The sequence below is a fragment of the Scyliorhinus torazame genome, chromosome X (assembly GCF_047496885.1).
Source record: "Scyliorhinus torazame isolate Kashiwa2021f chromosome X, sScyTor2.1, whole genome shotgun sequence".
NCBI lineage: Eukaryota > Metazoa > Chordata > Chondrichthyes > Carcharhiniformes > Scyliorhinidae > Scyliorhinus > Scyliorhinus torazame.
Genome location: NC_092738.1, coordinates 29,227,384 through 29,253,909, shown reverse-complemented (window position 1 = coordinate 29,253,909; position 26,526 = coordinate 29,227,384). Strand labels below are relative to the sequence as shown.

At 45.2% G+C, this 26,526-nt stretch overlaps 1 protein-coding gene across 2 annotated transcripts; it reads right to left on the bottom strand.

The window, feature by feature from the left end:
- On the bottom strand, positions 1-25,754 carry LOC140405460 (aquaporin-4). Of its 2 annotated transcripts, none has more exons than XM_072493913.1 (5): positions 25,484-25,754; positions 22,232-22,588; positions 17,235-17,399; positions 15,346-15,426; positions 1-7,349 (listed from the first exon to the last, which is right to left on the bottom strand). In XM_072493913.1, the coding sequence occupies exons 1-5, from the start codon at positions 25,496-25,498 to the stop codon at positions 7,131-7,133; spliced, it is 837 nt and encodes a 278-aa protein (XP_072350014.1). In that variant the 5' UTR covers positions 25,499-25,754; the 3' UTR covers positions 1-7,130. The 2 variants fall into 2 exon arrangements, with proteins under 2 accessions (XP_072350014.1, XP_072350015.1); XM_072493914.1 differs by having other exon boundaries at positions 22,394-22,588.
- Positions 25,755-26,526: the final 772 nt, after the last annotated feature.

The following is a 26,526-nucleotide window of genomic DNA, read 5'->3' as shown; positions in this document are numbered from 1 at the left end:
AACAATCAACCAACAAAGTACGAAGTCAAACAAATCCCCAATTAAAAAACACAAACCAAAATGTAAACTAAACCCTGAACAGCTGACGGTGTCTAGATCCTTAAAGAAGGAAATGAAATGTTGCCAACTCAGGTCGAATCTCCCCACTGACTCCCTGATGGTATATTTACTTTTTCTAAGTGTAGGAATGTCATTAAACCGCCCAGGCAGGCAGAAGCACTGGACGGAATGGGAGACCTCCAGCTAAGCAATGTTCACCTCCGGGCTACCAGTGAGGCAAAGGTGACAACATCCGCCCCTACCCGAGAGTGAAACGTAGGTGAGTCTGAGACCCCAACTATGGCTACCAATGGACATGGCTCTAGAACCGCCCAAAGAATCTCCGATTTAGTGTTATAAAAGGAGACCCAGAAGCTGGCAAGTTTGGGACAGGATCTAAACATATCTGTGATTAACCGGGGCAGGCGAGCAACGATCACACTTGTCCTCCACGTTTGTAAAAAACCCACTCATCGTTGCCTTGGTCAGTGCGTCCTGTGTAATACTTTGAACCGGATTTAACTCAACCGGGCACAAGAGGACGTGGCGTTGACCCTGTAGAGGGCCTCCCTCTGGGCCTCATCAGTAAGCACAGGGCCTAGCTCCCTCTCCCATCTCACCCTCACCCCATCCAAAATAGATGAAATTGCCCAATTTGAGCTTTTGAACAAAGGAGCCTGCATCTTCCGCATGTCAAAAAAGCGGATAAACCAGCCTCCAGGACACTCACTTTGGTCTTCAATGACTTATTACATTCAACCACCAAAGTGCGATCGCCTCCAGAGAGACGATCCGATCACTGTGGTCTGTTAATGCCGCTCATTTTTTTTAAAAAATCATTTACACCCACAGTGCTGTTAGGGAGGGAGTTCCAGGATGTTGTCCCAGCGACAGTGAAAGAACGGCCAATATATTTCCAAGTTCGGATGGTGAGTGACTTGGTGGGGTTCACAGGTATCTGCTGCTCTTGTCCTACTAGATGGTAGTGGTCGTGGGTTTGGAAGGTGCTATCAAAGGAACCTTGGTGAGTTGTTGCTACTGTGCGTTGGTGGAGGGTTTGAATGTTTGTGGAAGGGGGAGCAATCGAGCGGGCTGCTTTGTCCTGGATGGTGTCGAGCTTCTTCAGTGTTGTTGGAGCTGCACTCATCCAGGCAAGTGGAGAGTATTCCATCACATTCCTGACTTGTGCCTTGTAGATGGTGGACAGGCTTTGGGGGGTCAGGAGGTGAGTTACTCGTCGTAGGATTCCTGGCCTTTGACCTGCCCTGGTAGCCACAGTATTAATATAGCCAGTCCAGTTCAGTTTCTGAACAATGGTAACCCCCCAGGATGTTGATTGTGGGGGATTCAGCTTTGGTAATGCCATTGAATGCCATGGGGCGATGGGTAGATTCTCTCTTGTAGGAGATGGTCATTGCCTGGCACTTGTGTGGTGCGAATGTAACTTGCCACTTGTCAGCCCAAGCCTGGATATTGTCCAGGTCTTGCTGCATTTGGACAGGGTCTGCTTCATTATCTGAGGAGTCGCGAATGGTGCTGAACATTGTGCAGTCATCAGCGAACATCCCCACTTCTGACCTTATGATGGAAGGGAGGTCATTGATGAAGCAGCTGAAGATGGTTGGGACGAGGACACTACCCTGAGGAACTCCTGCAGTGATGTCCTGGAGCTGAGATGATTGACCTCCAACCACCACAACCATCTTCCTTTGTGCCGGGTATGACTCCAACCAGTGGAGAGTTTTCCCCCTGATTCCCATTGACTCCAGTTTAGCTCGGGCTCCTTGATGCCACACTCGGTCAAATGCTGCCTTGATGTCAAGGGCAGTCACTCTCATCTCACCTCTGGCATTCAGCTCTTTTGTCCCTGTTTGAACCAGGGCTATAATGAGGTCAGGAGCTGAGTGACCCTGGCGGAACCCAAACTGAGAGTCCGTGAGCAGGTTATCGCTGAGTAAGTGCCGCTTGATAGCGCTGTCGATGACTCCTTCCATCACTTTGCTGATGATGGAGAGTAGACTGCTAGGGTGGGAATTGGCTGGGTTGGATTTGTCCTATTTCTTGTGCACAGGACATACCTGGGCAATTTTCCACATTGCCGGGTAGATGCCAGTGTTGTAGCTGTACTGGAACAGCTTGGCTAGGGGTGCGGCACGTTCTGGAGCACAAGTCGTCAGTACTATTGCCGGAATATTGTCAGGACCTATAGCCTTTGCAGTATCCAGTGCCTTCAGCCGTTTGGACATCACATGGAGTGAATCAAATTGGCTGAAGACTGACATCTGTGATGCTGGGGACCTTCGGAGGAGCCGAGATGGATCATCCACTCGGCACTTCTGGCTGATGATTGTTGCGAATGCCTCAGCCTTGTCTTTTGCACTGATGTGCTGGGCTCCTCCATCATTGAGGATGGGGATATTGTGCAGCCTCCTACTCCAGTGAGTTGTTTAATTGTCCACCACCATTCACAATGGTAGTGCCACACAACACGATGGAGGGTATCCTCAATATGAAGACAGGACTTTTTGTCCACAAGGACTGTGCGGTGGCCACTATTACCAATGCTGACATGGACAGATGCATCTGCAGCAGGCAGGTTGGTGAGGATGAGGTCAAGTATGTTTTTCCCTCTTGTTGGTTCCCTCTTCACCTGCTGAAGTCCCAGTCTAGCAGCTCTGTCCTTTAGGACCCGGCCAGCTCGGTCTGTGGTGGTACTACCGAGCCACCCTTGGCGATGGACATCGAAGTCCCCCATCCAGAGTACATTTTGCACCCTTGCCACCCTCAGTGCTTCCTCCCAGTGATGTTCGACATGGAGGAGCACTGATTCATGATAGGGGCTGGTTTAGCACACTGGGCTAAACAGCTGGCTTGTAATGCAGAACAAGGCCAGCAGCGTGGGTTCAATTCCCGTACCAGCCTCCCCGAACAGGCGCCGGAATGTGGCGACTAGGGGGCTTTTCACAGTAACTTAATTGAAGCCTACTAATGACAATAAGCAATTATTATTATTATTATCATTATTATTCATCAGCTGATGGTGACTGGTACGTGATAGTCAGCAGGAGGTTTCCTTGCCCATGTTTAACCTGAAGCCATGAGATTTCATGGGGTCCAGAGTTAATGTTGAGGACGCCCAGGGTAACTCCCTCCTCTTTGACGGTATTTCTCTAGTCCGTTCGCTAAAATGCTAACGGGATCCTCGGCCATTAGTGGAGTGGTCAGAAAAGGAATAGGAGGACCCACCCCCACCACCTTCCAGAAGAATCCTGCCAGGTTTCAGAATCTGTGGACAGATTTTGGCCTGAGTCTTTCTTACTTTTGTCTCTCCCGCATAAGGGTGGGGTTCTATTTCACTAAGTTATGAAGTTTTTGAAAAGTAAGGGGTAAAAAAACAGCTTTCAAGTGGGAGCCACCGGGAGTCCCAAAGGAGACTAAAGGGGCTGCAAGAGCTGGGGATTTATGTGCAGAAACCATTGAAGGCAGCAGGGCAGATTGAGAAATCAGTTAAACATATGGTGGCCTGGGCTTCAGAAATAGGGGCGTAGAGTACAAAAGCAAGGAAGTTATGATAAACTTGTTTAAAACACTGTTTTGGCCTCAACTGGAGTGCTATGTCTAGTTCAGGGCACCACACTTTAGGAAGGATGGTTTCATGGTGATAGAGCAAAACCCCAAAATATGTACAGACATATTGAACTTTTAAATAAGACATGTTTGTTTAAAAATGGACAAACAAGCCAAAGCTGGCTGAGGATGTAAATTCTGAGAATGTAAATCCAGTGACTGAGATTTTCCTGTGTGGATGATACTATGTCCTAAGAGGCAATGGAATATCACACCCTTTTCCCAGACAGGGACACATCGAAAGCACAAAGCAGTTGACCGTAATCCCCTATGGAGACAATGGAAGTTGATTATCCTCTCAGTGGGAATCGTATCCTGTGAGTTATGTGCCAGACCTTTTGTGGGTTCTCCCTTTTATCGGAATACAGGAGACTGGGATAAAAAGCCAGCTGCAATCTTGGTCAGTGTAGATGAGTGCTGGGTGTGTCAGAGTGTGTGAGACACAGAAGCAAGGAAAGAGAGCAGCAGTCACGCCTGCTCTGACAGGTTAAATAAAAGTCTTGCTCTCTCTCTCATTGCTGTAAGTAGCCAAGTCAGCAAAGCCACAGCTGAAAAGGAAGCATGACAACCTCTCAGCTTAACTGCAGAATCTGGAACTGAACTATTCAACTGCAGGAGTCAGTGCTACTGGAATCATGAATCTTAACAGACGCAACATTTCACCATATACTCCTCACGGACAAGTCAAAGACTGATTTTTTAAAAGCTATTTTGGACGCACTTCTCTGTAAATGTATATGTATGTGTTTCATTATTTTCCTTCTGTTTAGCAGCTAATAAACTTTTTCTTTCTTTAACTCAAGAAAACTTGGTTAAATTGGCTCCTTTTAAAATATAAATACGTTGGTACCTGGGAAAGGTATCCACTAGGGAAAGGGGTATTTTTTTGAAATAGTCTTATTGTGACCAACCGGGGGGGGGTTGAATAAAGAATGTTCACCCTCCTCACCGGGGGCCACAACAATTAGGGGGTACTCCATCTGGAATTTAACAAATTGGGATTTGTGCTGCGATGGTTCCCACAGAGGGAATGGAGGGTAGTAAATCTGGAGACCCCACATGTGGACCGGTTGTGTTAATGTAACAGCATTAGAGAGTGGCAAAAAGATTTACAAGAATGGTTCCCAAGGTGAGGAACTTCAGTTACGTAAATAGATTGGAGAAATTGAAGCTGTTGTCCTTGGAGAAGAGAAGATTAAGTGGAGATTTCATCAAGGTGTTCAAAATTATGAGGGGTCTAGACTGTAGACCGGGTGAAACTGTTCCCATTGGCGGAAGGATCACGAACTAGAGGACACAATTTGAAGTGATTGTTAAAAGCAGTGATGGCGACATGAGGAACAACAGCAGCAAATGGTTAGGATCTGGAATGCACTGCTCGAGAGTGTGGTGGGGCAGGTTTAAACGAGACAGTCAAAAAAGATTTGGATAATTATCTGGCTATGGGAAAAGGCAGTGGAATGTGACTCGGTGAGTCTTTCTTGCAGAGGGCAGACAGCCACAATGAGGCAAGCGGCTTCCTTCTGTGCTGGAACCATTCTCTGATTAGCTGGGGTATCATTTAAAATGTTAAAAAAGTAAATCTTTAAACACCAGAACGTAAGCCATTGGACATTTTTCAATCTATTACTCATGATGTACCGTTTCCTGCAAAGCGAGAGATGGTCAGTAATCTCGCTAACATTTAGAAAGGTTTCAAGAGAATTTGGGACAATTATGAGATTGCATCACACCTTATGAAGCAGCCAAAGGATATCAGAACTGCTATACGAATGACCATTATGGGCAAGATGCACTGTGAATAATTGTTGCTCTTCACCTTAAGGCAGATGAAGACAATTTTGATATAGAGGTTGTTAATAAGATTGAACAGGTTTGTGTTGAAATAAATGTGAACAAATTTTGGAATGTCCCATAAATAGTGTCTGGGGTCGCAAATGTATACCGTAGTGGAATATGGCCCAGTTATTACAAAGAAATTGCCTACTTATAGTACATTTGTAAGTTTGTTAAAAAGAAACACTTGGCGGCACATGACGCAGTGGTTAGCACTGGGACTGCGCTGCTGAGGACCCGGGTTTGAATCCTGGCCCTGGGTCACTGTCCGTGTGGAGTTTGCACATTCTCCCCGTGTCTGCGTGTGTCTCACCCCCACAACCCAAAGATGTGCAGGGTCGGTGGATTGGCCACGCTTAATTGCCCCTTAATTTGAAAAAAAAATAATTGGGCACTCTAAATCCGTGAAGAGAGAAACAGGGTTAACATTTCAAGTTGATGACCTTTCTTTTTTAACTCTGTTATCAATGTAATGAAATGAAAATCGTTAATTGTCACAAGTAGGCTTCAAATGAAGTTACCATGAAAAGCCCCTAGCCGCCACAGTCCAGCGCCTGTTCGGGGAGGCTGGTACGGGAATTGAACCCGTGCTGCTGGCCTGCCTTTAAAAGCCAGATATTTAGCCCTGTGCTAAACCAGCCCCTATTCACTCTCCAAAGATGCTGCCTGACCTGCTGAGTATTGTCAACATTTTCTGTTTTTAGTTATAAGTTACAGGACCAGAGGAACTAAGTCAGGAAGACTTTAGACTTTACTGAAACTTTTGCTGACAAAAAATATACGAATCATTAAAGGCACAGCTATCAAACAACAGAATATGTTTACAGTAGCTGTGTTAAGGTTAACCAACGCATCAAGTAATACAAAATAATAAATAGACCTTGTTGTGAATATTAACATTAATTGGCTTTAATGATTTGTTTTAATGATATAATGCACAGCAAAATATTTTCTTCTTTAATTGCTATTATTTTTGAGAGTTTCCTGTTGTGTTCTGAAGGGTTTTCAACAGAAACTGTTCTCTTTTACAGCTTATATCTCCCACTGCCCGTGTCAAAAGCAAATCATAAATCTGATGAGATACATAAAGGAAAATGAGCTTCCATTCACTCGCCACTCAATTTTTATTTCCTGCTGCAAATGTAGAACTCTTGTTGGGATATGGTTCCATTGGTGCTGGGGTATAGTTCTGTGTAGCCACCAGAAAAATATTGAACTGAACTGACTTTGCATTAATGGGTGAGGCCAGCATAGCCAGTGCTCAATGTTAGTGGAACATTCAACTATGGCGGAATCTCAGCCCGGCTGATGTTCATATATATACTTTCCAATGAACTGGAGTAAGAACCTGGCTGTCCTCCTTTACCCAAAGGCCCTGACCGTAATAGTGATGCCCCAAATGGTACCCTTGTGAAATCAACTAACTCAGCACGCACTGGTGGTTTTAAACTTGGGGCTTACTGGATTGTGCAGCATCAGGACCACTCTAACCTGTGCACTCACCAACAGAACCACCAGGGGTGCTAACACTAATTGTTAATATTTGCGACAAATGTCTCTAGCACAAATTCAAGAAAGTAATCCAGGCTATCTATATAGGTCAGTGAAACAAATGTACAATGTTAACTTTAACTGTGGTCCTGCACTTTTGCAGTCTGCTTTGCTCGCATTGCAGACTGCGTGACTGTCAGTAATGATGAACGGGACACACTGGCGGTTTCCACAATCTCAATATCTTTACAGGTGATACAGGCAATGAGCTTTTCCTGGGAGGCGCTGGAGGCGAAAAAGAACTCGTAAGAAATACCACCAAGAACAGCACCAAGGATAGGGCCAATCCAGTACACCTGCAAGAACAATGAATAGAAAGTTGCACTCATTATTTTATGTGGTGACATATCTATGGCACTTAATCTTTTTTCTATTCATCCCTGGGAAGTGGGTGGCCCTGGTAGAACCCAAACAGTGTCAGTGAGCAGGTTATTGCTGAGTAAGTCCCGTTTTCTAGCACTGTCAACAACACTTTCCATCACTTTGCTGATGATCAACAATAGATTGATGGGGTAGCAATTGGCCAGATTGGATTTGTCTAACTTCTTGGGTAGATGCCAGTGTTGTAGCTGTACTGGAACACAGCAGGTTCTGGAGCACAAGTCTTCAGTACTATTGCCGGAATATTGTCAGGGCCCAGAGCCTTTACAGTATCCAGTGCCTTCAGCAGTTTCTTGATATCACATGGAGTGAATCAAATTGCCTGAAGACTGACATCTGTGATGCTGGGGACCTCTGGAGGAGACCGAGATGGATCATCCACTCGGCACTTCTGGCTGAAGATTGTTGCGAATGCCTCAGCCTTGTCTTTTGCACAGATGTGCTGGGTTCCTCCATCATTGAGGACGAGGATATTTGTGGACCCTCCCTTGCCAGTGAGTTGTTTAATTGTCCACCACCATTCACAATTGGAAGTGGCAAGACTGCAGAGCTTAGATTTGATCCATTCATTGTGGGATTGCTGACAGCGCAAATTGAGGGACAGACGCCAATGAATAACTGAGTTAAAGAATCATAGGCTTTACAGTGCAGAAGAAGCCTATTAGTCCCATAGAGTCTGCACCAGCCCTTGGATGGAGCACCCTACTTAAGCCCACACCTCCACCCTATCCCCGTAACCCAGTAACCCGCCTAACCTTTTTGGACACTAAGGGAAATTTATCATGGCCAATCCACCTAACCCACACGTTTTTGGACTGTGGGAGGAAACCGGAGCACCCGGAGGAAACCCACGCAGACACGGGGAGAGCGTGCAGACCCCGCACAGACAGTGACCCAAGCCGGGAATCGAACCTGGGACACTGGAGCTGTGAGGCAACCGTGCTAACCACAGTGCTACCGTGCCACCCATAATTCCTGGCTGGTGGCTGTCACTTGACGCCACCTGCTACTGTTCAGATTAATAGTGTTCCTTTTTAACCAAACTACTGGAATAAGACATTTCATTAATAACCATGTATACCTCTGAACACCCCTATCAATCATACAGTTCGAATCCAGCACTTACAGGTCTGTGCTATAAGAACACAAGCCTCACATTACTGAGGTTAACCTTCATTGGGTGAATGTTTGAATGGATGGTGTTGGACTGCTCCAAGTTCCTGTAAATCTCTTTCTATAAACCAGGAGAAATTGAGTGTGTTTAGCACTTCTTTAATAACATGGACTGAAAACTCATCACAAAGAAATAAACTTAAAAATGAAATGCTCCAATCTCTGGAATAACGGTAACAAAACAGAAATACCATAGAGAGAAAAATATAGATATAAATTGAAGGCAGCAGAAGGAGACTTCAGTGCAAACAGCTTCAAAGTAAGAAAAAGGCCGTTCAGTACACAGACGTTTATAGGAGAGCAGTACTGGGGGACGAGGCACTCTGCACAAGCCCCAGACAAAAATGCACTTGTTAATTCTGCTGACAGATCTTCGGCAGACTGGCAAATGACAAGGCAAAGGAAGGAAATGATATTTGGAAACTTTCTTTGAGCGTAAGTACCTTATTGAACGTACCTCTTCCCCCATATTGCTCTTTGTTGGGAACAGGGAAAGGACAATTGGCATTACAGACTTGTCACCTTTTCAACATCTGTCCCACTGCTCACTTTGTCATCATATCCCTCAATCTTTTCTCTCTCCAAAAACATACCTCTTGAACCCATTCATAGGATCTGCTTCAATCATCTTCCTTGGTAACTTATTTCACATCTTTATTATCCTTTGGGTGGAAAAATATCACCTTTCAGACTATTCTGCTGAATATTACCCCTTTGAGTATTTAGCCTTTCATTGTAATTACAGTGACACTGACTTCATAGATTACTTGCATAGGCACTACTGCTGTAACTGTGACTTAAATATGGTGGAAACAAGACTTCATCGATCATAGAATTTACAGTGCAGAAGGAGGCCATTCGGCCGATCGAGTCTGCACCGGCCCTTGGAAAGAGCACCCTACTTAAGCCCACACCTCATCCTATGCCCGTAACCCAGTAACCCCACTTAATCCTTTTGGACACTAAGGGCAATTTAGCATGGCCAATTCACCTAATCTTTTTTTTTTTTACATTTTCTGAGTTACAAGGCCAGGGCTCAGAGTGTGGGTCAGGGGTGAACCCCTAATCCAGCTCCTCGCCTGTTCCAAAAAACTAATTCAAATTGAATCGAATTCATGGTCCCCACAAGAGAGACATACCAGATCTGAACCAAAGGCTCAATCTACAGACACTTGACCGTAGCCAAAAGGCCGAGAAGCGATCCAATCCACCTAATCTGCACATCTTTGGACTGTGGGAGGAAACCGGAGCACCCGGAGGAAATCCACGCAGACACGGGGAGAACGTGCAGACTCCGCACAGACAGTGAGCCAAGCCGGGAATCGAAACCTGGGACCCTGGAACGGTGAAGCAACAGTGCCGTCCCACTTCTATCAACTGTCTAGTGATGGGAAGGCACGGCGGCGTAGTGGTTAGCACTGCCGCCTCAAGGCGCCGAAGACCCAGATTCGATCCTGGCCCCAGGTCACTGTCCGTGTGGAGTTTGCACATTCTCCCCGTGTCTGCGTGGGTTTCACCCCCACAACCCAAAGATGTGCAGGTTAGGTGGATTGGCCACGCTAAATTGCCCCTTAATTGGAAAAAAATAATTGGGTACTCTAAATGTATTAAAAAAGCATCTGGTGACAGGTTGGGAAGAGTTCCAAGGAATTTCCTGGCAATATTTTTTTTGTTTGTGTTTTCTTTTTAAATTTAGAGTACCCAAATATTTTTTTCTCCAATTAAGGGGCAATTTAGCATGACCAATCCACCTAGCCTGCACATCTTAGGGATGTGGGGGTGAGGCCCACGCAAACATGGGGAGAATGTGCAAACTCCACACGGACAGTGACCCAGGGCCAGGATTCGAACCCGGGTCATCAGGGCCGCAGACCCAGTGCTAATCACTTGATGTTTTAATATGTAGAAACCTATCAATCTCAGTCTTGAATATACTCAATGCTTGAGCCTCCAGCTTGCTGGGGTAGAGAATTCCAAAGATTCACCACCCTCTGAGTGAAGAAATTCCTCCTCATCTCAGTCCTAAATGACCTGCCCCTTATTCAGAGACTGTCCCCTGGTTTTAGACTCCTCAGCCAAGGGAAACATCCTTCCTGTATCTACCCTGTCGAGCCCTGCAAGAATTTTGTATGTTCGAATGAAATGACCTTTTATTCTTCTAAACTCCAGAGGATAAGGGCCCAGTCTATTCAATCGTTCCCCATTGGACAACCCTTCCATCCCAGGAATTAATTTAGTGAACTTCCATTGTACTCCCTCTATGGAAATTATTTCTTTCCTTTGGGAAGCAGACCACAACTGCACACAACACTCCGCGTGAGGCCTTACCAAGGCTTCATATAATTGCAGTAAGACATCTTTACTCCTAACCTCAAATCCTCTTGCAATAAAGGACACATATTATTTGCCTTCTTAATTGCTTGCTGTATCTGCATGGTAGCTTTCAGTGACTTGTGAACAAGGACACCCAAATCCCTTTGAAGTTGAACATTTCCCAGGCTCCTGCCTTTCTGTTCCTTCCACCAAAGTGGACAGCCTCACATTTCTCCACATTATTTTCCATCTGCCAAACTATTGTCCACTCGCTTAGCACCTCTTTTTTAAAAAATATATTTTATTAAAGTTTTCAAACACAATTTTTTCCCTTACAAATCAAAAAAAAAGGTAACATGATAACTGCAATATAACATTGTTTAACTAACATGGTAAACTAACCAAATAACACGAAGTAATACTCCCCCTCTCCCCCTCCAAAAACCCAAACAATTTACCCCCCCCCCCCCTTCTCCCCCCGCCCTCCCCCTGGGTTGCTGCTGCTGGCCATCTATCTTCCCTCTAACGTTCCGCTAGGTAGTCAAGGAACGGTTGCCACCGTCTGGTGAACCCTTGAGCCGATCCTCTCAGCGCAAACTTCATCTGCTCTAGTTTTATGAACCCCGCCATATCGTTTATCCAGGCCTCCAGTCCGGGGGGTTTTGCTTCCTTCCACGAGTAAAATCCTACGGCGGGCTACTAGGGACGCAAAGGCCACGACATCGGCCTCTTTCGCCTCCTGCACTCCCGGCTCATCCGCAACTCCAAATAAAGCTAACCCCCAGCCTGGCTTGACCCGGGCCTTCACCACCTTCGAGATCACTCCCGTCACTCCCCTCCGATACCCCTCCAATGCCGGACACAGCCAAAACATATGTGTGTGGTTCGCCGGGCTTCCCCCGCACCTCCCACACTTGTCCTCCACTCCGAAGAACCTGCTCAATCTTGCTCCCGTTATGTGTGCTCTATGCAGCACCTTAAATTGGATCAGGCTATGCCTGGCACACGAGGAAGAGGAATTTACCCTGCTTAGGGCATCAGCCCACAAACCCTCCTCAATCTCCTCCCCTAGCTCTTCTTCCCATTTTCCCTTCAGTTCGCCCATCAGCTCCTCCTCCTCTTCTCTCATCTCCCGGTATATCTCTGACACTTTGCCCTCCCCGACCCACACCCCCGCGCTTAGCACCTCTAAATCCCCTTGAAGCATCTTTGCATCCTCCTCACAACTCACACCTCCACCTAGTTTTGTGTCATCTGCAAACTTGGAAATCTTACTTTTCATCCCCTTATCCAAATCATTGATATTGATTGTGAATACCTAAGGAGCAAGCATTGTTCCTTGTGGTACCCCACAAGTCACAGTTTGCCAATCTGAAAACGACCCATTTATTCCTACATTAACCAGTTCTCAATCCATGCCAGTATATCCCCCCCCCGCCCCACCCCCACCCCCCCCCACACACACACACAATCCGTGTGCTTTATTTTTGTTTACCAATCTCTTGTGTGGGACCATATCAAAATCTTTCTGAAAATCATATATACCACATCCATTGACTCTCCCTTATCTATTCTGCTACTTACATCTTCAGAAAACTCCAACAGGTTTGTTAAGCATGAGTTCTCTTTCATAAATCCATGTCGACTCTGCCCAATCCGAACATTATTTTTGAAGTGTCCTTGATATCACATCCTTGATTATAGATTCTGGCATTTTACCGACTACTGATGTCGGGCTAATAGGTCTGTAGTTCCCCATTTTCTCTCTCCATCATTTCTTAAATAGTGGGGTTCCATTTGCCACCTTCCAAACTGTAGGAATCATTCCAATTTTGAAAGATGATCACCAATGCATTTACTATTTCTACAGCCATCTCTTTCAACAGTGATGAAATGTTCTGATAGAAAATGTATGTGAACTTCGGAGTAGCCCAGATTGTTGTGCATATTAAGAGTATTTATCGGATTGAATGATTTGATTTGTTTGCACCAGGAATATTTTGTGTGCTCGGTTCACCATTAGAAATTTGGTAACAAAGGCGGGCCCTTGGAAAACTGAGGACTGAAAAAGTGTGTTGCTGGATTTTGATCTCTGGAATTTTATTTGCTGTGCTCTGTATTTTCATTTTCTCAATTTTCTAACCCTGGATTTTTGCTTGCTGCATTTTACCTGTTGTGTTTTAATGTCTACATTATGCTTTTCTGCACGTTTGCTTCTGCACGTTTGCTTCTGCACTTTTGCTTCTGCACGTTTGCTTCTGCACTTTTGCTTCTGCGCTTTTGCTTCTGCACGTTTGCTTCTGCGCTTTTGCTTCTGCGCTTTTGCTTCTGCACGTTTGCTTCTGCGCTTTTGCTTCTGCGCTTTTGCTTCTGCACATTTGTTTCTGCACATTTGCTTCTGCACATTTACGCTTCTGCACTTTTACACTTCTGCATGTTTGCTTCTGCACCTTTGCTTTCCTGCATGTTTCTGCACTTTTGCTTTTCTGCACGTTTGTTTCTGCACTTTCGCTTTCTGCACTTTTGCCATCTCTGGAGTTTTAATTGCTGCATTTCAGTACTCTTGCTTTCAGGATTTCTGCTTGTGTGTGGGCATTGCTGGTAAAGTTTTCCTTCGAAGATGATGGTGGGACTGCTTCTATTTGATACAAAGTGCTCGGTTTCGCGAGGGCAGTTAAAGAGTCATCAATGTTGATGTGGGACTGGAGTCACATTTAGGCCAGAATAGTTGAGGATGGCAGCTTTCCTTCCTGAAGGACATTTGTGAACCAGTTGGAATTTTAGGGCAATCCAAGAGCTTCATGGTCACCTTTATTGGGTGCAAACAACCGTGCAACCTCAAACGAACCATTGTTTGCAGCAAACTACCCAGTCTTCAGAACAGTGACCACGACACCACACAACCCTGTCATGGCAACCTCTGCAAGACGTGCCAGATCATCGACATGGATACCATTATTACACGTGAGAACACCACCCACCAGGTACGCGGTACATACTCATGCGACTCGGCCAACGTTGTCTACTTCATACGCTGCAGGAAAGGATGTCCCGAAGCGTGGTACATTGGCGAGACCATGCAGACGCTGCGACAACGAATGAACGGACATCGCGCAACAATCACCAGGCAGGAATGTTCCCTTCCAGTCGGGGAACACTTCAGCAGTCAAGGGCATTCAGCCTCTGATCTCCGGGTAAGCGTTCTCCAAGGCGGCCTTCAGGACCCGTGACAACGCAGAATCGCCGAGCAGAAACTTATAGCCAAGTTCCGCACACATGAGTGCGGCCTCAACCGGGACCTGGGATTCATGTCGCATTACATTCATCCCCCACCATCTGGCCTGCGAAATCCTACCAACTGTCCTGGCTTGATACAATTCACACCTCTTTAACCTGGGGTTACCCCATCTCTGGATCTGTAAAGATTTAATCACCTGCTAATGCTCGCATTCCAAGTATTGTTTGGCATCTTTGAATTTGTCTATATATGTGTTTCTGGAACATACCTCTTCATTCACCTGAGGAAGGAGCAATGCTCCGAAAGCTAGTGACATCGAAACAAACCTGTTGGACTTTAACCTGGTGTTGTAAGACTTCGTACTGTGCTCACCCCAGTCCAACGCCGGCATCTCCACATCACCTTTATTGACAACAGCCTTTAGTTTGTAGTTTACAACTCACAATGCACAGTTTCCACTGAGACATCATGGGACACAGCAAATCTATCCTATTGTGTCTTAGCACTTCCTCTACCTTAGAAAGAGATGTTAGTGCCGCCATACTGAATTCCATATTTGAAATCTACTTTCCCGTGCCAAACAGAGATAAAGATATAGGAATATTTTTTCTATGAACATTTGAGGATGCAGCCAGCGTTGGTGCTTATCACATAGAATTCCTTTAACCACACATGCAGGACTTTTCTTTTTACATTCCTTTTGAAAAAACTTATTGCCAGCTTGTATTAAACCTTTGGAATCATAGAATTTACAGTGCAGAAGGAGGCCATTCGGCCCATCGAGTCTGCACCAGCTCTTGGAAAGAGCACCCTACCCAAAGTCAACACCTCCACCCTATCCCCATAACCCAGTAACCCCACCCAACACTAAGGGCAATTTTGGACACTAAGGGCAATTTTTTATCATGGCTAATCCACCTAACCTGCACATCTTTGGACTGTGGGAGGAAACCGGAGCACCCGGAGGAAACCCACGCACACATGGGGAGGACGTGCAGACTCCGCACAGACAGTGACCCAAGCCGGAATCGAACCTGGGACCCTGGAGCTGTGAAGCAATTGTGCTATCCACAAGGCTACCGTGCTGCCCCAATAATGCAGTGACCACAGGGCTTCAGTGAAGATGTTTACAAATGAAAATACATCTGATATGAATATGAAGTGGATATGGAAAACCTTTGTTTTACCCAATGGTGCTCCCAGAATCCGGTGATTATTGCTGGTCCAAGAGATCTTGCAGGATTCAGGCTTCCTCCTGAAAACTTACCCTGCAGAAAACAAGCACAGAAATCAGTGAATCCCACTGGTTTTCAGCTAAGGTTTAAGGTTAATGTGCAGGTTCAGTCGGCAATTAAGAAGGCAAATGCAATGTTAGCATTCATGTCAAGAGGGCTAGAATACAGGATCAGTGATGTACTTCTGAGGCTGTATAAGGCTCTGGTCAGACCCCATTTGGAGTATTTGTGAGCAGTTTTGGGCCCCGTATCTAAGGAAGGATGTGCTGGCCTTGGAAAGGGTCCAGAGGAGGTTCACAAGAATGATCTCTGGAATGAAGAACTTGTCGTATGAGGGACGTTTGAGGACTCTGGGTCTGTACTCGTTGGAGTTTAGAAGGATGAGGGGGGATCTTATTGAAACTTACAGGATACTGCGAGGCCTGGATAGAGTGGACGTGGAGAGGATGTTTCCACTAGTAGGAAAAACTAGAAGCAGAGGACACCAACTCAGACTAAAGGGACGATCCTTTAAACCAGAGATGAGGAGGAATTTCTTCAGCCAGAGGGTGGTGAATCTGTGGAACACTTTGCCGCAGAAGGCTGTGGAGGCCAAATCACTGAGTGTCTTTAAGACAGAGATAGATAGGTTCTTGGTTAATAAGGGGATCAGGGGTTATGGGGAAAAGGCAGGAGAATGGGGATGAGAAAATATCAGCCATGATTGAATGGTGGAGCAGACTCGATGGGCCGAGTGGCCTAATTCTGCTTCTATGTCTTTTGGTCTAAAGGGACCAAAAACTTGTGCTCCCGTTGTGGCGTTTGCCTGGTCCCAATGCATGTAACAAATTCAGATGCACATTCCCGGGGAGGGTCTCTCCATATCAGACAGCCAGTCTGGAATGCCCAGTACACACTGTCGCAGTCCATGTTGGGAGCATGAATTAGTAAAATTACCCATTCAATTCTATATATTTTAGTGACTGCACAGGAAACACAGACAAATCCCAGAATTGTTCCCATACTTAAAGTGCAAACATATGTTTTATCACCTTAGAACTCTAAATATTTAAAATGAACGACCTTGTTTTAAGCTTTAAAATAAAAAATATATTTTATGGAGCTCCGCAGCTTGAGAAGGTCAGCTTCTACCAAAGCACTGTGATATTTTTCATTTCCAAACCTTGCACCATAGAGTGCCCTTTAAAGCTGAGTTGGGTGTCAAACCATATCTCCTATCTGCTCTGTCTCGAATTGTCATAGAATCGTAGAATTTACAGTGCAGAAGGAAGCCATTCGGCCCATCGAGTCTGCACCGGCCCTTTGGAAAGAGCACCCTACTTAAGCCCACACCTCCACCCTATCCCCGTAACCCAATAACCCCACCTAACCTTTTTGGACACTAAGGGGCAATTTAGCGTGGCCAATCCACCTAACCTGCACATCTTTGGACTGTGGGAGGAAACCGGAGCACCCGGAGGAAACCCACGCACCCACGGGGAGAAAGTGCAAACTCCGCACAGACAGTGACCCAAGGCTGTGATTGAACCCGGGTCCCTGGAGCTGTGGGGCAGCAGTGCTAACCACTGTGCGCCATGCCGTCCTATGGTTCCAATGGACATTTACAGCTTATGTGCTGAATTTACAGGAATTGACTTCTATAAGCATAAAATAATAGTGCCTACTTATTACTATTGCATTGAAAATTGGTCCAGTGTGTAGTAAGAACTCATTTCCCTTTGTCATTCGCTATAGAGGAAACACTTATGTGTCATGCACGGTAACATTGGCTTTGTAACTCTAAGAAAGGAATAACATTTTTAAAAAACACTGTTTAAGCAGCAGATATGTGTGTTTCTTACCGATGCCAGGATTCCTGCTGTCAGACTGAACGCAATTGCCAGGCTACCAGATTCTCCCACTTCCCTACGGCGATGATCCCCCATGGCAAATATAGTAAAAACCAGCTGGAATGTGGCAAAAATCTCCATTGCAAGTGCTTGGCCAGCATTTCCATCTTTGTTGATCTGCCCAGAAACACATGACATCAGTAGAGATTGAGACTCCCATAAATTAAACCATGGGCTGGATCTCCGCTCCCCCAGCCGCAGGGCGCCATTCACTGGCAGCGGGATTGTGACACTGTGTATTGAAATGCTTTGCATAGATTTTGTGGATAACACAATCACAATCAAAGGCATAATGTTCCTGAAAGTGCCAAGTGTAGATAGATAAAGTCATAAGAAATTAATTTGCATTTTTGGTTTTACAAGTATGACACAGAGTACAAGAGTAAAGAGGGATGAGAAATTTGCACAATGCATTGGTTCGACCATAATTGAGAGAACTGTGTGAGGTTTTGTGTGTCCCAAAGTGGAAAGGACATTAAAACCAAAGGGAGTGTTCAGCAAAGACTCCCTACGATGATGGCAGGGTTGAAATGAAAGTTAGCGAGGAGAGACTTGATCCAGTGAATAGGGAAAAATGATTTCCTCTGCTTGGGGAATCAGTTGAAGGGGTCTTCAATTTAAAATTGTCCTCAAGACAGTGAGGAGAGAGGTTGGGAGAAGTTTATTTTGGGAGAGAGTTATTGGGGCATTGCGTGCTTTAGCACTTGGAATATTGAGGCAGAGACTATTGGATCTCTTAAATGAAAGGCTGATCACATTGAATCAGAAGATTACACAGGGCATTGGGGAGCAAGTGGGCAAAGGGATTGTTTTTGGTTTCTGTTTCAGACAAGATGAGCTGAATGACATCTTTCTGCTTTGCATACTTCCGTGGTTTGAAAATAAAGGTGGGGATTTGGGGGGGAGGGGTAGAAGACGGTGGCGTAGTGCTAATGCCACTGAACTAGTACTCCAGAGGCCCAGGATAATGCTCTGGAGACATGGGTTCGAATCCCCCCCATGACAGTTGGTGGAATCTGAATTCAATGAATACGGTGCCACATGGCAGGTTGGTTAGCAAATTAAAAATGTCTGGGATTGATGGGTCCTTAGCAGCATGGATTTAGAAGCTGGTTAAGAGATAGGAAACAGAGGGTAGGTATAGATGGGCATGTCTCAGACTGGAGACGAGTTGAAAGTGGTGTTCCCCAGGGCTCAGTGTTGGGACCCTTGCTTTTTCTGATTTATATAAACAATTCAGAGAAGTGTTGAGGGCAAAAATCTCTAAATTTACAGATGATACTAAGCGAGGGAGAATAGTGAATTGCGAGGGTGATGCTGAGCAACTTCAGAGGGAGATTGACAAGTTGGCCAAATGGGCAGACACCTGGCAGATTAATTTCAATGCAGCAAAATGTGAGGCAATGCATTTGGGAGAAGAAACATGGGAGACAATATAGGCTCAATGTTACGGAGGGGAGTACATGAGCAGAGGGATCTCAGGGTTTAAGTATATAATTGGACATTCTGAATTCTCCCTCTGTGACCCGAACAGGTGCCGGAATGTGGCGACTAGGGGATTTTCACAGTAACCTCATTGCAGTGTTAATGTAAGCCTACTTGTGACAATAATAAAGATTATTATTATTAATTCTCTGAAGGTGGCCAGGTCAGTTGAAACAGTTGTGAAGAGGGCTTATAGGATCCTTGGGTTTATAAATAGAGGCATAGAGGATAAAACCAAGGAAGTGATATTACACCTCTACAAATCATTGGTCAGACCACATTTGGAGTAGTGTGTTCAGTTCTGGGCACCTTATTTAAGGAAGGATGTTAAAGCCCTGGTGAGAGTGCAGAGGAGATTTACTGGAATGATACCAGGAATGAGGAATTTTAGATACAAGGAAAGCTAGGGGAAATTGGGCTTGTTCTCCATGGAGCAGAGAAGATTACGAGGTGACCTTATTGAGGTGTTCAAAATTCTGAACAATTTTGACCGGGTTAAGGAAGGCTATTCTGTTTCCACTAGTTGGTAAGTCAGTGACGAGGGGGTCACAATTTCAAGATGGTCAACAAGAGAGCTGGGAGTGAGAGGAGGAGAAACTTCTTTACTCAGAGAGCTGTTGGGGTTTGGAATGCGCTGCCTGGGAGAGTGGTGGAGGTGGATTCCATAGGAGGTTTTGAAAGAGAGCTGGATATTTATTTTAGAGCGATGAATTTAGAGGGCTACGGAGATAGGGCTGGGGAATGGGACTAGCTAGGTTGCTCTTTTGGGAGCTGGTGCAGACACAATGGGCCAAATAGCCTCCTTCTGTGCTGTAAATAACAAAACAAACTAACAAATAAAATCTGGAATTGAAAGCTAGTCATAGTAATGGTGACCACGGCAACTATCGTTCATTGTTGTAAAAACCCCATCTGGTTCACTGATGTCCTTCAGGGAAGGAAATCTGCTGCCCTTACCTGGTCTGACCTACAATTGACTCCAGGCCTATGGCAATGTGATTGACTCTTAGTCTCTCTCTGAAAAGGCCGAGCAAGCCACTCGATTCAAGGGCAATTAGGGATGGGCAACAGGTGCTGACCTTGCCAGCAACGCTCACATCCCCATGGAAGAATACATTTTTTTAAAGCCCCAGCGCAGATCTTTGGGGCATACCACTGTGGGCAGCATGGTAGCATTGTGGTTATCACAATTGCTTCACAGCTCCAGGGTCCCAGGTTCGATTCCGGCTTGGGTCACTGTCTGTGTGGAGTCTGCACTTTCTCCCCGTGTGTGCGTGGGTTTCCTCCGGGTGCTCCGGTTTCCTCCCACAGTCCAAAGATGTGCAAGTTAGGTGGATTGGCCATGCTAAATTGTCCTTAGTGTCCAAAATTGCCCTTAGTGTTGGGTGGGGTTACTGGGTTATGGGGATAGGGTGGAGGTGTTGACCTTGGGTAGGGTGCTCTTTCAAAGAGCCGGTGCAGACTCGATGGGCCGAATGGCCTCCTTCTGCACTGTAAATTCTATGAAACGTCATACCCCAATAACATGAAAAACAACAATTTACCCCACCTCCTTGCTTTCTCCCCATGACACTTATTAATTCATGAGGCCAAGGGCTTGATTGATTTTTGTCTTCATTGCCTGGGTGGTAATCTGGTGGGGCAGATTCCGCTCTTTACTGAGCCCACGTCACTTACGTGGCACCTTATTTCATGCTTCCTGAAAACACACGTCTATCTATATATAGATTTATACTGTAAAATATATATAAATGATGGATGCTCTCACTAATTTATCTCTTTATATCCCGCTTTTAACCCATTGCTGCTTTCCCAGCTTAATCAACTGTAACTCTGCAGTTAACAATTAAGAACCAACTGCCAGTCTTTGCAAATTCACTTCCAGTTACTGGGTTCTGTGAATTAATAGCTAAAATGTAATCAACATCTAAACTGAACTCCAATTCATCGCCAAACTCCCGCATTGAGTCAATCTCACCTTTTATTAATAAGAATAATAATCTTTATTGTCACAAGTAGGCTTACATTAACACTGCAGTGAAGTTACTGTGAAAATCCCCTAGTCGCCACATTCCGGCGCCTGTTCGGGTCACAGAGGGAGAATTCAGAATGTCCAATTCACCTAACAGCACATCTTTCGGGACTTGTGGGAGGAAACCGGAGCACCCGGAGGAAACCCACGCAGACACTGGGAGAACGTGCAGACTCCTCACGGACAGTGACCCAAGCCGGGAATCAAACCTGGGTCCCTGGCGCTGTGAAGCAACAGTGCTAACCACTGTGCTACCGAGCTACCACTTTTGCTCCCCACGTGGATGCGTGCATGTTAAATTACTGCTTTTATATTGTTTAGTGTCATTGAGGACATTTTTGATGGGGTATTTTGTTTTTCTAATTGAAATTGAGGGCATTTTTCCGAGGGGAGTTTTCTGGACTGTATCGCTGCTCCTATTTGCTGCTTAAATGCGCATCATGAACATTAGCGAAGGCAACAAATCAGGAGTGATTGGCACTGCCATTTTCTTATTTGGAGAGGGTTATAAATGACAGTATAAGAGAGTGGATGAGAGGTAGTGCTGTTGGAACCTAAATCTAAAAGAAGCATAAAGGAGAGAGGACGGGGAATGAGTAGGGAAACGCAGCAGCAAAACAATTAATTGAAGTTTGGGGCTGAGGAAGAACGGGTAGAAAAACCACTGGGAGGAAGTTTCATGGAAGACGGTCAGGGACCCAAGCTACAAAAAAATGTTTTTTTCCAATTAAGGGGCAATTTAGCGTGGCCAATCCAACTGCACATCTTTGGGTTGTGGGGGTGAAACCCACGCAGACACAGGAAGAATGTGCAAACTCCACATGGACAGTGACCCGGGGCTGGGATCGAACCTGGGTCCTCAGCGTCGTGAGGCAGCAGTGCTAACCATGCTGCCCCCAGGGGGACCCAAGACATTGACTGTTAATGCAGTTTACAAGGGCACAGTAGTGCAGTGCTTATGGCTATTTAACTCTTTATATATGGCTTCATATATATGGCTATAAAACTATAGAAATAGGCACCAAATGCAACCACCTCCCAAAAAACAAAGTTTTCTTTGCAATACCCCTTGTGAATTGATTTTTTTAACGTGTTTTATTGTTTGATTTCCATTCTCCATTTTAGAGAAATGCATCTCTTTTTAAAAAAATAAACAGAGTACCCAATTAATTTTTGCCAACTAAGGGGCAATTTAACGTGGCCAATCCAACCTGCACATTTTTGGGTTGTGGGGATGAAACCCACGCAGACACGGGGAGAATGTGCAAACTCCACACGGACAGTGACCCAGAGCCGGGATCGAACCTGGGACCTCGGCGCCGTGAGGCAGCAGTGCTAACCACTGTGCCACCGTGCTGCCCCTGAAATGCATCTCTATTGGAAATCGCCAGGGAAAATATTATACCGAATGCAGTAACAGAAATGGACTCACCATGTTGACTAAATACCTTGATGTTGACTTGTTTGGCAATGACATGTAGATTATCCCTGATCCAATCACAGCTCCAAGACACTGAGCCAAAAGATAGGACACAAACTGGAGAAAATCCAGTTTCCTGGTGCACAAGAATGCGAGGGTGACAGCTGGGTTTACCTGGGCACCGCTAATCTCTCCAAAGCAGTGGATCAAGCTGACAGCAGAAAATCCAGCAGCTACAGCCACCTGCATCAGCGCTGGAACTCCACCTTCCTGGTCGGGGGCAGAGGCCCCCAGAATAACGGAGACCAAGACCAGGGAACCAACCAACTCTGCTAAGACTGAACGCCAGAACCTGCGACTTCTCAACTCCTAAGGCGAAGAAAGACAGTGTCACCGTGGAAACAATTTTCCCTTTTCGATTTTATTTCCTTGCAAACGTTACATTGAGTGATATAGAATGCTACAGCAGAGAAACAGGACATCTGGTCTGAGCCTATGTTTAAGTCTACCCAAACCCCTTCCCACCCTTTCTCGTCTAACTCCATCTGCATAATCTGTATTTCTTCCACCCAAGTGATTACCAAACTTTCCCGTAAAGACAACTGGAGCTTCATTTAGCCACAAGGATGCACTTTTCCACAGTTAATTTCAACGCTCGTTCCATTGACTTCCGCTATTGCTGTCATTGCTTAGATCACCTTGTCCTCTTCCCCTGTCCCACCAAAACCCAAAACCCTGCCTTCAGCTTTCAAACTACCTTATAAGAATGATTTGGACTTGACTCTCCAAAAAATATTTTCTGCATCACATGAAGCCTGCAGGTTTTTTCCCCCCCCCGCAATAATGCAATGCAGACCCTAGATTCCCACATAAATGTTCCATCGACACCAGGAGATGTCTTCTGGGCCCTCGTGGGAAAAATCCTGGATTTCTATGCATGAAAAGCCCTAAGGCCAACGTTAACTCCAAGCTTCTTGTAATAACCTTTCTGCCCGAACATGCATTTGGTCGGTAAATTATTGATATTATCTTGCAAAATAAGTGAGATCTTGGATAGTTGATATTTCAGTTAAAAACGGCTTAAAGATATCGCACACGAGCTTACAGAGAAGCATTTCAATTCTTGTCTTGTACAATCCAACATTTTGTCTTGGTTCTCTATTTATTCCCGGTGCTTAAGCAATTCACATCAGCCAGTGGTGTTTTGTTTCTATCTTTTTTTAAAACTCTTTCTCTGTCACTTTCTGCCTTCCTCTCTCTTTTCTAAAGAGCCTGTGCCAGTAGCTAGATGACTTGCCCACCATGCCAGTAGACACTAGCGGTTTTCACGTCTTTGAGTTTTCGTTATATCACTGGGATAAATCAGAAAGATTGTGCAGTATAAATCCCCCGCCTGTCAGAAAGAAAACCAATTGGATTATAAAACAGGCTGCTGATTTGCTATCCCCAAAATGAATTTATATCCCTGGGTTTGTACTTTCTTTTTAATAATAATAATAATAATAATAATAATCTTCATTATTGTCACAAGTAGGCTTACATTAACACTGCAATGAAGTTACTGTGACAATCCCCTCGTCGCCACATTCCGGCGCCTGTTCGGGTCACAGAGGGAGAATTCAGAATGTCCAATTCACCTAACAGCACGTCTTTCGGGACTTGTGGGAGGAAACCGGAGCACCCGGAGGAAACCCACGCAGACACGTGCAGACTCCGCACAGACAGTGACCCAAACCGGGAATGGAACCCGGGACCCTGGCGCTGTGAAGCAACAGTGCTAACCCCTGTGCAACCGTGCCGTGACTTTGTTCCCTCCATCGCTCTCTTGTTCTCTTTCTCTTTGCATTTTACAAACTTGGTTTGTTCTCGCCATCTTTCTATTTCTCTCTCTACCTCATTTCTTTCTGTCCACGTAATAAACATCATGAAAGGTAAGTCACGTAGCACAGGGCCATTTTACAGAAGACGTACAGAATTTGATTAGACACTTCACAGGGAAATAGCAGATTCTCCATCATCAATGCAGAGCTTCGAGCTCTCACTGGGCCCATGTTGAGGTTTAAATATTAAATACTACTCTGACTGAGTCCCTGTCTGTCAGCTCAGCAGCCACGATGATACCAGACAGAAATAATGACAAGAAAACCTCCCAAACTATCCTCAGGAGCTACAGTCCGATTATAGTGTTTTTACAGGAGCTGTGCACCATTTATGTCACTTCTGCATCAACCTGAGAACTTTAAAGATGAATACCAGCCTCTCCAACATTAAATGATCTAATGTAGCAACTAATTATCAGCTCTGCTACGCTCGACATGTCGATTGATTTATTTACAGGAGAAAACATTGAATATACAAAGAAAATGCATTTGTCTTACTCAATTGGTACTGTACACAGTTTGAGGTATACCTTATATTAACCTTGTAAAAAGACTAATTTAAACGAACAGATGTATGAATTGTTAACCATTAAATTTATGTACATTGCACTCATTTACACTTCTGTCACTTATGTTAATCCTTTTGTGGTTTTTTTCTGCCTCTGAGTTGCTTACTTACATCCATTTATTTAATACCCTGGCATTTATCCTCTTTATTTATTGTCAGATTTTAAAAAAAATTAGAGTACCCAATTATTTATTTCCAATTAAGGGGCAATTTAACGTGGCCAATCCACCCTCCCTGCACATCTTTGGGTTGTGTGGGTGAGACCCACGCAAACACGGGGAGAATGGGAAAACTCCACACGGACAGTGACCCAGAACCGGGATCGAACCCGGGTCCTCCACGCCGTAGGCAGCAGTGCTAACCACTGCGCCACCGTGCTGCCCAATTTATTGTCACATTTAATGTAAGTTTCAACGTCTCTTTGTTTATCAATGCCCTCTCACAATGCTACATATTCTGCTGCTTTGTTCACCTTCGTACCCATCTGTCTGTGTTTATACATCATTTTAGCTTTTAGTATCTAATTTTACTTGCCTTTTGGTTCCCCTATTCATGCCTGTCCACTACTGTCTGTCGATCTATTTTTCCCCCTTTTTAAACTCTAGCACACTAAGACAAATCTCTGGATAGTTCAAAAATGCACGCTTAAAAGCCGGAATCTGCAGAAAACAGTGAGCACTTGAAACCACTTGTTAAAGTAGGCTTAAACAAGATCATTTAGTATCCTATGTTGAACAAACTATAAGTAAACACTAATTGTCATCAAGATGTTAGTATTCCCTTGTTTGGGGGGGACAATTATACCCCTTTCCTTACCTCTCGGAAGGACATGCTTGAGAGCCACGGAGAGATGCTTCTGGTGACGGATCTCGCTCCAGAATATTTTTTCTGGGCTGTGGTTTTGCACAAAGCCACAAGGGATCCTGAAAGAGCTCAAGAGTGAGAGAGACAAACTGGCAGACCTATCGCTCTCAATGAAACAAATTAATCCATTTCATTTCCCAACCAACTTCCTCCTCATTTGTCCCATGGCAGTCTTCCATGTCGTAAGCCGATAGTGTGTGCCAGGCTGATCAATTCTGTTAAGCCTCATCTGGCGTGACTCGGGAGCCCCACTCTGACATGGCGCAGTCTCTGCCACACTTGCTGGAGAGGGAGACAGCGATGTGAGAAGGTGCACGATTCACTGGCCCCTATTTTCTCTGGGCCCTTTTCTCGGCCAGCTGAGCTTTCCATTGCTGTTCACCGTTTCCAATGTCTTTCCTAACAGAGGTCACAGCTGTCAGCGGCTGTCACACAGTGTCAGTGTTCAAATCTGCCATCTTCATATCTTGCTTGAAGGTGGCCTTGTAGTGGAGGTTTGGACATCCAGGAGGTCCTAATCCAGAGGCCAGTTTATCATTCAGAAAGTGTGTATGGATGTCATCCATCCGATGAATAGGGCTGAGGGGGCAGTGGGTAGCATCCCTGTCTCTGTGCCAGAAGCTCCAGGTTCAAGTCCCACTTCAGGACTTGGTGGACACGGAAGGCATGTCCATAATGTGACCAAACAGGTTGATTATCAGCCTGTGAATCCTTCCAATACGCCCGACCAGGAGAAATTCTGTTCAGCCATACTGCAGAAGGACATGGCAGTACTTTGCCAAGCATGGACCAATCCAATAGATGGAAGTTTATGGTTGCCAATGCCCTTTTACGGGCATGATCCCTGGAGGAGGAGCATATGTTGTCCAGGGCCCACTATCGTAGCGGGGTTCACTGCGGACAGAGGCTTGGTAGACTCACAGTCAGCTTATTTCATAATCTCACTCAGTTTGGCCATAACAGCTGCAGCTTTTGCAATGTTTGTGTTAACTACA